Genomic DNA, 12,380 nt, shown 5'->3' with positions numbered 1-12,380 from the left:
TGATCACTGTGGAAGAGTATTTAAATTGAATGCATACTAAAACTAACTTTGCTAACGTATCAAGCTGATTTGTGTACCCAAACTGAAGGGGGTGGATAGCAGTTTGGATAGATCTATTGGAAAACAAACTGTTATTTTAAAGAAGTGGCTTTTTCAGTTTCTAATTCTATTCTTTGACTCTTTAAATAGAGAAAGAATAATGTACAGTCATGTGAATTAGAATAACTAATGTTGATATACAATAATTACTTCAGTCATTTGAATAAATTTGCCATGAAAAATGTATCTGTCTAATTTTCAGTCTATCAGAATCATTTAAACCTAATTATCTGATACTTTTGCCTGCCTGTGTGTGTTTGAGACTATTGTTTATAATGCTTTACCATTGGTTAAAGTTATTGAATAGGCAATTTAAAGTGTTAGCTATCTTTACTTTGAAGACAGTGGAACTTTCAAACATTACTTTTTGAATTGAAAGCTATCAGTTTACAGTGTAACTAAAATACAATCTTGAAGGACAAGGGTATATACAGTAGAGTAGTAAGACAACTTGTGAAAGGATATGCAAGATCAAAAAATTATCTTTTATGTAGCTTGCAATGCCATAAATTGATGATTCCAGAAAATTGTTCATGCAGATTCTTCCAATTAATAGTGAATTTAAAATAAATTTTCAATGTGAACATAATACCAATGCTAATGAATACAAATAGATGTCAAACTTAATACAAGGTACATATCTATCCCTAGTTTTTACCTTTATCACTACAGGGAGGAAATATAAGCAACTGAGGTGGAGAAGGAGGCCTGGAGTTTCTGCTCGATTGTGCTTTTTTTTTCAGTGCAGCGCCCTCGACCGTTGTAACTGCCGCAAAAGATCGCAAATTCTAAGAGCAAATGATGTTCAGTGCATTTTGAGTTTCCACAGCCTTTTGCACTAGTTTTAAAAATATTGCATTTGAAACAGGTCCTGCCCAGAAAACTGATCATGCCCCCAGGGTGAATTAATCACCATTGGGAGTTTCTGCTAAGGCTGCTAATTGCTCTTATTTGCAGGCCTTTGAGGAGACTGCAATAATTGAGCTGGAACCCTTGGCCATAAAAATGATAATAGATATGTTTTGAAAGGTTTTGATTTTTTAAAATTTACTAAGGAACTCACTATTTTACCCCAATCTAACTAGAGAGTATTTTTGTATATTTTTCCAAGCAATATCAGTAATTTAAAATCTGGTTATTCACAGGTGATGGGTTGACACTGATTCAAAATGCCTATTTTTTGTGATAAACCCATTTCCTGCTGCATTAACCAAATTTTACAAAGTTACCATTCTTAAATATGTGAAGGAATATTTTTAAAGCAATTTTAAAAAATATATATTTTTGAAACTCTGCCTGATTGTACTGGCTCGTGGCAGGTTTTGTGTCCGGTGATCTACCAGAGATGGGGGAAGCACTTTATAAAACTGGCGCAGTTTGCACCAGATCACCAGTTTCAATTCAATTCAATAAGATTCAATTCAATTGCTGCCCCCAAAATTGGCCATGTGCTTTGGTCAACATTGTGAGATTCCTCTGATTGCGCTGGTTAGAGAAGGCTCCCAAATTGCTCTAATTTTCTTAGGCATTAGCAGGATGTTTTACAAGTTTTTTTCATATCAGATAATACTTCATTTACTAGGAACATGACTGTGCACCAATGAAATTAGTAAATGATTCAATAGTTTTTACAGTTATTTTCAGTGTTTTTAAATCAGCTTACTCATAGGTGGAGAACTGGTCACTTATTAAAAATGCTAGTTTTTGTTGATAAACCCATTTTCAGCTCTATTAATAAAACTCCACCAGGTTGCCACTCTTGAATACATCAAGGAGTACTTTTATTGGGGGAGAAACAAACATTACATTCTGATAAGCTGCCTGTTTGCTCTGCTTCATTGAAGATTTTACATTTGTGATTATGCAAATGAATTTTATCACAAACTTAACATATGAAATTGACGGACGGGAAAAAACAACTGGTCCATCAAGCCTACCCCACACCATGATAGCCAAACCATCATAATTTATCACTTCTTTTCACCATACCCTGCCACTGCACAACCACATAGTCTCCTGGGAGAGGCAAAAAAACCCAAAACAAATGTAGGGCCAATAAGGGGAAAAAATGCTCTGTCTTTTGCTGCCTTACTGCTCTGCAGCATCTTGTGTGTATTTGTTTTATTTTTCACTGTTCATGGGCAGATAGGAAAGGTCAGCCATCTAGATCTAATGTCAAAGTCCACAGGATTAGTGCTTGTTATTTGTAGTCTATGAGGAAACAACTTCAAAGCTAGTTCATTAGTATTTTAACTACTTCCTGTCTTAGACTCCTTGCTTTCGTATACAACATTTAAAGTAACTCTTTTCTTTCCCCGCTCCCTGCTACCCCCCTCCCCCACCACCAAATCCTTCCTGTGGCAAAAAATGGCCAAAAGATGCCAAAATGTGACATGCTAAATTACAGGAAGTTTTATGCCCAACTGAGATTCACAGACTAATTTATTTGAGGACCCTTGTGGCCACTAGAGAGAAGACACTTGCATCTTATCAGCTTAGTCAAGTTTGCACAATCTTGTCCCAGAAATAAAAGAGCAGTATTCAAACCATTGCCACACTATTATTGAACTATTGGGTATATTGTGCAGTTTAATGTAGTTTTTCATTTTCTTTGCAACACTAAGTACAGTTTCTCAATTTTTATGGATAAGAACATTACCACATTTCCTGATTGTTTATTTAAATTGGTTTACTGTTTCCTTTTCCACACAGAGCACTTCATGGTTACTTTCTCTTTCATGGTTGGTATAGCACCAACTGCAATGGAACGGGACCTTACTTGATGGATTTGTTTTCACATGACAAATGCGACATAATATAGTTTTCAATCTCTTAGTCAACCAAGACTGAATCAGATACAAAAAACATGGTGGTGTACAATTTATTAGTTGAAAAAATCAGCCAGTGTTGATTCTGCAATGTCTGCTATCCAGTGCATATTAAATATTAGGTTATTCATAAAAGTAACATTTTGATAAACATTGATTTATTTGTAGTGTGTGCTGCATGCTTGAATTATAGAATCATAGAATGTTATAGCACAAAGGAGACCATTCAGCCCATCATGCCTATGGAAGCTCTTTAGAGTTCTCCAAGTAGTCCCACTCCCCATAGTCCTGTAACTTTTCCCTTCAAGTATTTATCCATTTTCTTTTTGAAAATTATTGTTGAATCTGCATCCATCACCTTTCCAGACCGTGCATTCCAATTCTTCAAAACTGCATAATTTCTTTATCATCCTATCACCTCTGATCCACAGATTACCAACCTACCTCCACTGCCAACTTCACGGTGGTCGGGCCGGGGGGAAGGGGGGGGGTGGTGAGGGGAGTGCAGAACGGCCTGCCCGAGGCTAATTAAGGCCCTAAAGTGGCCACTTAAGGGCCCTCGCCCACCTCCACGGGAATTTTATTTGTGGCAAGCAGGCGTGCTGGGGACATGAAGGGCCACTCAGCAATAGCTGTCGGCCTTTCCACACGCCTGGGGGGTGCCATGGCAGTTGGGCACTGGGTGCCCGATTAAGGGCCGCCCCCACCTCCCAGCCCTCCCGTGGCCCCAGATGCCCCCCTTACCCCCAAACGACCACCCCACCCTAGCCTCACCAGGGCACAACCGATCCCCCTGGTGAGGAATGCCCTACTTACCTTCACTCCTGGCTCCATGTTGTTGGCTTGGCTGCAGTCTCAGCAGTGGCGCTGTTGGGACTAAGAGCTGCCAGCTCGCTGATTGGCCGGCAGCTCACTGAGGAGGGACTTCCTCCCTCAAGCGGGTGGAAGTCCAGCCTCGGGACAAGTAAAGCTTGGGGGCCCGTAAAATATGAGACGGATCTCTGGGCTAGGCAGAAGCGGGTTCACCACGGACATTTACATCGGTGGCGAATTCCCGTTCGCCTTAGGTAAAGTCCAGCCCATCAAATCTTCTCTTAACCTTCTCTGCTTTAAGTAGAATAACCCCAACTTCTCCAGTCTCTCCATATAAATGACGTCTTCATCCTTGGTACCATTTTAGTAAATCTCTTCACTTTCACGAAGCCTTGATGTCCTTCCTGAATTGTGATGCCCAGAATTGAACACAGTACTTAGTGTTTTATCAAAGTTTAACATAACTTCCTTGCTTTTATACTGTATGCGTCTATTAATGAAGCCAAAATTCCATATGCTTTTTTGAAAAAAAAACAGCCTTCTCAATTTTTCTTGCCACGTTCAGAGATTTGTGTACATACACCCCCAGGTCTGACTGTTCCTGCACTCCCTTTAAAATTACCTGGAATTACATGTAGTCTGTGCTGCTGTTTATGCTCCACTTTGGCCTTCTCCCAGCCTTCCTCAGCTAACTCTATCAGCATAACCCTCAATTTTTTTCTCCTTCATATGCTTATGTAGCTTCCTCTTAAATGCAACTATACTATTCACCTCAACTACTCACTGTGGTAGCAATTTCTCACTACCCTCTGGGTAAATAAGTTTCTTCTGAATTCCTTATTGGATTTCTTGGTGACTATCTTATATTAATAGCCTCTAGTTTTGCTCTTTCCTACAAGTGGAAACACGGTCTCTCTGTCCACTGTATCAAAACTTTTCATAATTTTAATGACCTCTATTAGGTCATCCTTCAGCCTTCTCTTTTCAAGAAAAAAACGAGATCCAGCCTGTTCATGCTTCCCTGATAGTTATAACCTCTCAATTCTGGGATCGTTCTTGTAAATTGTTTTGCACCCTCACCATAATATGGCGACCAGAACCGTACTCCAAGTGTGATCCAATCAAGGTTTGATACAAATTTAATGTAATTTGTCCACCTTTGAACTATAGCCCTCCATGCAGTTGGACCGTGTCGTACCACCTATCCTTCGTGGAGCAGTTTCTGCGGGAAAACACCTTTGACCACCGATCCATCAGGCAGTGGTCTGCACGGAATGTCCTCAATGCCCTACGGGAAAAGGAGACGGTGGATCCTGTCGGATGGTTCCTCGAGCAGACCGCCAAAGTCATTTGGCGGAATGCCTCATCACCAGAACTTTCAAACAAGCACCAAGATGTAGCTTGGCTGGTGATGAGAAGAGCCCTCTCCATCAGATCCTTCCTGCACGCCCGAAGTCTCGCCCCCTCCAACAATGCCCCTGCGGTGGCTGTGGTGGGGAAGAGACGGTTGTCCACCTCCTCCTGGAATGTGTCTTTGCAAAGCAGGTGTGGAAAGAGATGCAGTGGTTTTTGTCGAGGTTCATCCCAAGCAGCTCTGTAACACAGGAGTCTGTGCTCTACGGGCTGTTCCCAGGGACGCACACCGAGACAAACATCAACTGCTGCTGGAGGACTATCAATTCGGTGAAAGACACCCTTTGGTCTGCCCGAAGCTTGCTGGTCTTCCAGCGCAAAGAGTTGTCCACGACCGAATGTTGTAGACTGGCACATTCCAAGGTTCAGGTCGACATGCTGAGGGACGCACTGAAGCTTGGGGCAGCCGCAACAAAGGCTCAATGGGGAAAGACCACAGTGTAAGGTCCCCCCACCAAGCTGAACTGATGGGCTGATTCCATGGGAAACCCCTCAAACTGTATCGGGAATATTTTCATTTGCTGTAAAATGTAAAAATGTAATTGGCATGACAAATGTGAAATGGAAGGGTTGTGAGGCAACTCATGATTGTAAAGAAGCAAACGGATCTCCTCTGCACTGTTTGTATTTTTTGACTTGATGCTGTTTTAAACTGCTTGGGAATGTATTTTTTACAGATTTTTATGAATAAAGTATATTTTGAAAAAAAAATAGCCCTACAGAAATAAACCCTAGTGCTGGTTAAAATGTGCCATTTAGTTTATATTCTTTTGGGCCTCCTTATCTCGAGAGACAATGGATACGCGCCTGGAGGTGGTCAGTGGTTTGTGAAGCAGCGCCTGGAGTGGCTATAAAGGCCAATTCTGGAGTGACAGGCAATGTGCCATTTAGTTTATATTATGGGCAATAAAAAAAGTAAACTTTTCTTTGAAATCTGGGGGAACAGCAGATATTTGGCTCTATTGTAACAAGAGGTTAAAAAAAAAAACCCATATTTCTTCTTTGGCCTCCTTGTCTCGAGAGACAATGGGTAAGCGCCTGGAGGTGGTCAGTGGTTTGCGAAGCAGCGTCTGGAGTGGCTATAAAGGCCAATTCTAGAGTGACAGACTCTTCCACAGGCGCTGCAGATAAAATTGGTTGTCGGGGCTGTTACACAGTTGGCTCTCTCCTTGCGCTTCTGTCTTTTTTCCTGGCAACTGCTAAGACTCTTCGAATCGCCACGCTTTAGCCCCGCCTTTATGGTTGCCCGCCAGCTCTGGCGATCGCTGGCAACTGAATCCCAAGACTTGTGACCAATGTCACAGGACTTCATGTCTCGTTTGCAGACGTCTTTAAAGCGGAGCCATGGACGGCCGGCGGGTCTGGTACCGGTGACGAGCTCGCTGTACAATGTGTCCTTGGGGATCCTGCCATCTTCCATGCGGCTCACGTGGCCAAGCCATCTCAAGCTCCGCTGGCTTAGTAGGGTGTATATGCTGGGGATGTTGGCTGTCTCGAGGACTTCTGTGTTGGAGATACGGTCCTGCCACCTGATGCCAAGGATTCCCCGGAGGCAGCGAAGATGGAATGAATTGAGACGTCGCTCTTGGCTGACATACGTTGTCCAGGCCTCGCTGCCGTAGAGCAAGGTACTGAGGACACAGGCTTGATACACTTGGACTTTTGTGTTCTGTGTCAGTGCGCCATTTTCCCACACTCTCTTGGCCAGTCTGGACATAGCAGAGGAAGCCTTTCCCATGCCCTTCTTTAATTCTGCATCGAGAGACAGGTTACTGGTGATAGTTGAGCCTAGGTAGGTGAACTCTTGAGCCACCTTAAGAGTGTGGTCGCCGATATTGATGGATGAGGCATTTCTGACGTCCTGTCCCATGATGTTCGTTTTCTTGAGGCTGATGGTTAGGCCAAATTCATTGCAGGCAGCCGCAAACCTGTCGATGAGTCTCGGCAGATGCTCTTCAGTGTGAGATGTTAATGCAGCATCATCAGCAAAGAGGAGTTCCCTGATGAGGACTTTCCGTACTTTGGACTTCGCTTTTCGACAGGCAAGGTTGAACAACCTGCCACCTGATCTTGTGTGGAGGAAAATTCCTTCTTAAGACTTGAACGCATGTGAGAGCAGCATGGAGAAGAAGATCCCAAGCAGTGTAGGTGCGAGAACACAGCCCTGTTTCACACCACTCAGGATTGGAAAGGGGTCTGATGAGGTGCCGCTATGCTGAATTGTGCCTTTCATATTGTCATGGAATGAGGTGATGATACTTAGTAGCTTTGGTGGGCATCCAATCTTTTCTAGTATTCTGAAGAGACCACGTCTGCTGAGTAGGTCAAAGGCTTTGGTGAGATCAAAAATGAGATGAAAAACTCATATTTATATATTGTCTTTCATGACTACTGGACATTCCGAGGTATTTTTTTGAAGTGTAGTCACTGTGTACTGTAGGAAACACGGCAGCCAATTTGCGCACAGTAAACACCCACAATAAGCAATGTAATAATGACTAGATAATCTATTTTTGTGATGTTGGTTGAGGGATAAAGTTTGGCCAGGACACTGGGGATAACTCACCTGCTGTTCTTCAGAGTAGTGGCGTGGGTACTTTTACATCCACCTGAGAGGGCAGACGGAGCCTCAGTTTAACATTTGATCCAAAAGACGGCACCTCTGACAGAGCAGCACTCAATACTGCACTGAAGTGTCAGCCCACATTGTTGCACTTAAATCTTGGAGTGGGACTTGAACCCACAACCTTTTGACTCCAAGGCGAGAGTGCCATCAGTTGAGCCACAACTGACGTGTTCCTTAAGAACCGACACATCTACTGTTTTGTGTGTCTGTGTCCTTTCATGGTGTAAAGTTGGCTAGGACATTATTAGAAACATAAGAGTAATGGTGCTAGTGAAATTTAAGCTTTTCTGGCATTGTTATTAGCATAGGTTACAGCCATTAAATGTATCAGGTCAAATTATCCCTCTAATTTGTGTAATCTTCCTTGAATTTTTATCAGCCTGAATTAAAATAACTAGTTTTATTTTGGAGAAGAGTAAGACAAAAGCAATTCTGGAGTAGTTCTATATTTGAGAAGGTTTGTTGCTTTCCCAACTTCCTTTTCTGGTGCCAGCAAGGAAAGTCCCTTAGCTGGTTCCATTTTTGTAATCCATGCATAAATCCTCTCTCAGTTCTTTTGCACTTTATGATTATCAGATATGATTATCACAAGGAATACCAATAGCTGACATGTTTAATGTTTTGCCCATGGCTGCCACTCGAGTTCATACCATGTGGTTGGTCATATGGCAATTCTTGAATTATTTCATGACAGTGAAAGTATCTGTTTACTAGTTTTCTTACCTCTTTAGTGTGACATACCAGTTCTTGCTTTTGAGTCACATAGTTTATACAAGAACTGGAGTGTGCAATATTGTGAAATTCTGGCCCTCAAGTGCACAGCTTTGCCTTTCCACTTCCATCATCATGTCTTGTTTGCTTCATGGAAAGAGGTGATTTGTTTTGGTTACGTCTTCATGAACACTAAATTATCACCCCAATAAATTTGTTTGCCCCAGATGAGATAAATTGCTTTTCAACAGGCTCCTTTTGTAAGTGGGTGTGTTGGGACTTACCTATGCATCGGTTTTTGTCCCTAAACAGCGATTTGTCACCACAGCAGCTTTCAAACATTTCCTTGGCTTTTTACCAATTTTGATAAATGAGTGCTGGTTCAGATACTCTTCCTTTCGTCTTGTGAGAAATTACCCAACCACGTGTTAGCAAATTCTGTCTTGGAACACTAATTTCTAATTTCAATCACTTAACTATTGGTTTCCTACAGAAACAAAAAGTTGCTACTTCTCAGCAGAATCACGGGTAGCTTGAAAATACCCATTTGCACATTTCTACATCCATAAACTAATTTGATGCCTTGTAACATAATGCTTTATTAGATTGTCACCAAGTATAATATGTCATTTTTGTTTCTTTAATCTTTAGTTATCTGTCAAAGATGGGCTTGTTGGAAACTGTCCATGCATCAAAGTATCCTTCCTCCCTTGAACATTAAGGTTATGTTGTTGTTCATCTCACCCTGGCAATTGTATTGCCTGCTGTGCCCAGCAATGAATCATTGACACTGACGTTGTAATTTAATTTGCTGCAGCGTTGATCCTGTTCTGCACAACAATGCCATCTGGTGTTTTCCTGGGAATGGGGACTGCAGTAAGAGTGATGCCAAATGGTGTCTTCAGACGTGACTTAAAGGAAATCAAGTGGACCCAGTGTTGCTCAACATGCCACATTTGTAGATTAGCTGGCAGTAGTTTCACTAATGAGCAAGAATAGATTCTAAAACTCATGAATTCCACTGAACAAGCAGAAATCATTGCTGACAATATTTTGCTTTGCAATCCACATGGTAATTATGTATTTCAGTATATATTTACCTTATGGAAGTTTATTTTAGTCAACATTACACAGATGGGCACATTGAGAAAAGTTGCATTTTTTCAACCAATTTCTTTGGTGTACCTCTAAGAAATCACCCAGTTGATAAATAGATGACAAATTTTTGTTTTCTATTTTCTTCCTTCCTCATTAACTTAGCCTAAATGCATGATTAATATGTATTATTCAGCATTGAAGTGGAATATTTTGAAGAGTATGGCAATATTTTGTCTACTGGACCCTAACTTTTGAATGCAGAGTAGATGGCAATCAGCTAACATGGTGCAATTTCCAAACTGTCAAGTAATCATGATGTATTCACTCCCCCGCCCACCTCCTTCCCCTCCACCCCCTCAAAGCTTGCTGCTGATGAATTCCAAGAGTTGAGAGTAAGCTGCTTGTTTAGGGTGCTATTTTTGTTTTGGAGTATGATGTATTAATCACTGCTTTTTATTATTATTATTTCATTTAATTGTTCCATCAAGGCATCCCAAGAACACTGTTAGCATATGGGGATATCCTAGACTCCACTTGGGAACAGGATTTTTTTTTCCGCATGAGAGTAGACTGGCTTCAAAGGACAAGGGAAGCTGTGAAATTTCCCAAATCTTTGTCACTAAGAACGGCACTAGAAAGCAGCAGAATTATCTAATGCTGACACATTGAGAGGGGGCCATTGAAGGGTAGGAGGAATATTGGAGGAATTGAATGAAGGATAAACTGAGTGAGAGAGCGCCTGGCAAGAAGTTCCAACTAACACACAAGACGTTCCAAAAAATGCTGACTGGCTGTAAGTCAGCGACTGCAGCAGCAACATCACTTGTACGTCTGTCACAGTAGATCAAACTCAACCTTGTGTATCATTTCAAATTACATTTTTTTGTTAAATTTGTGCATTTACTATTCAAATATCTTGCTGATCTATTTCATTCACACTGATAATATCTTTAAATTTAAAATGCTAATGATCTCACTATCTAGTTGCTGCAATTTTTATTGTAACTTCCTCCCTACCCCTCTCTGAGACATGCAACTACTTTCTAAACCAATTGATTTTTAAAAATTATCACAGTTTCCTTGTCACAGTTTATCCAAATAGCGCTTTGCTTCCTCAATGAGTAAAATAAGCTACTTTTTTAATCTAACAATGGAATTGGTAAAATTCCTTCCCTTTTAAGGTCTTAAATTGTGATCACATGTACAGATTGCAAACCCATTAACATCAATGTTTTCACATAGTGAAATGTAATTGCAAACATGAGCAAGATGGTTTTTAGGTCAAGTTTTAGATTTCACTGAAGCAGGTAGAATCACTGAATTTTCTTTCTTTCCAATAGAAATTTAGTTGGAAGTAGATGGTTAATAAAGGAAGAACTGGAAGAGATGCTGGTTGAACAAATTTCTGACCATGATGTGAGTAATAGTGTTTTATAGGCTATATATTACTTTAAAAAATTTGGCCTTTGTAAGTATGAAGCTGAATTGCAAAAAAATCACTGGATGTTCTTATTGGATGTTACTCAAATTGAGAATTTGTGATTTTAATATCACAAAAGTCCAACTGGATGCTGACTTGAGCAACCAGTATGAATTTGGAGAGAAGAGTTTACAGAAAATGAATAGAATGGAACTTTTGACAACCTGGGAAGAATCCTGCCCATCTTTTCATTTAGGCTGAGATTACGTTTACAGAATTTATGTTCATGTTGTTGAGCTTTCTGATTCTATTAATTACGATCAGCTGATCAAACAGTCCAAAGGATCTCAAATGTTCACTTGAAGCATTTAAGAACTTGCATGCCTTCCATAATCTAATTCATAAAGTTTAATTCTTTTTACAAATGCTGAATTTAAAAGCAATAGAACTTTGTGACATGGTGGGTTTCTGTAATGTTGAATAAAGCCACTTTGCTAGTAGGTTGCATTGAGCTTTACTAGACGATTAACTTGAACTCTTGTTGGAATCAGACCCTGAAACAGCATTTTTGCCTCTGGCTAAAAACTAAAAATATTCAAAGCTTCAAATTCTAAATTGAAGACAGGAATTGAGTTTTTATTTAATGTCCCCATTGAGCCCGTCCATAATTGTCTTTCACAAGAGAACAGGAAGCACAGTTTTGCTTAACTTCTGTCATAAAAAATATAGTGTTAAGATAATATGTACTTTTACAAGATGTGGTTACAGAGAGCATTAATACTCTCAGGTAATGTGTGGAAATGACAGTTGTTAATGATCACTGCTATTAATTTTCCGACATAATATTTGATGTCTAAAGTGCCATAGTGAACAATTTACAACAATTGATTGACTGTACAATATGCGATGCCCATTTGGATTATTTAAATTTCTATTCATTTTTATAGGTGTCTAGTGTAATTGTGATACTATTAAAAGGTGACCTAGATTCAGTATGGAAACTGCTATAAAGGAAGGTCTCAAAATTTGATCCTTTTTCTGTTTTTGTTTGAAGGGCAGCCATATACTTTGGTATTGAAATTACTCTTCCTTCTCATACCATACAAACATTTAATTTTGCTAAGATATGTTTAATTTTCTTTACCTGTAACAATAAATTTCTGTTTTCTAATTTCCACCTGCCATATCTGGCCTTATAGTTGGAAGATCCATATGTCTGCTGACTTGCTGCTGAAGTCTTAGTAGGCCCTTGCTGCGTTGACCAAGGGTCAGCATTCCTATCAGGTCCTTCATGCTAATCATGGTGTTCATGGCAGTCTTAACTGCTGTTTTGATGCCCTAGTGGTTAAATATGTGACACAATGTGACAATG

General features: G+C 40.3%; 1 protein-coding gene across 2 annotated transcripts in view; it reads left to right on the top strand.

The window, feature by feature from the left end:
* mrps9 (mitochondrial ribosomal protein S9) overlaps positions 1–12,380 on the top strand; it is a 121,491-nt gene that overhangs the window by 91,306 nt on the left and 17,805 nt on the right. For both annotated transcript variants that reach the window (XM_068033823.1, XM_068033822.1), the window contains exon 7: positions 10,929–11,004. In XM_068033823.1, coding sequence (XP_067889924.1) covers positions 10,929–11,004 — 76 coding nt within the window. The remainder of the gene's footprint in view (positions 1–10,928; positions 11,005–12,380) is intronic.

Source organism: Heterodontus francisci, chromosome 6 (genome assembly GCF_036365525.1).
Source record: "Heterodontus francisci isolate sHetFra1 chromosome 6, sHetFra1.hap1, whole genome shotgun sequence".
In the NCBI taxonomy this organism is placed as follows: Eukaryota; Metazoa; Chordata; class Chondrichthyes; order Heterodontiformes; family Heterodontidae; genus Heterodontus; species Heterodontus francisci.
Note: the sequence above shows the minus strand (reverse complement) of the source record. Positions and strands in the feature narration are given on the sequence as shown.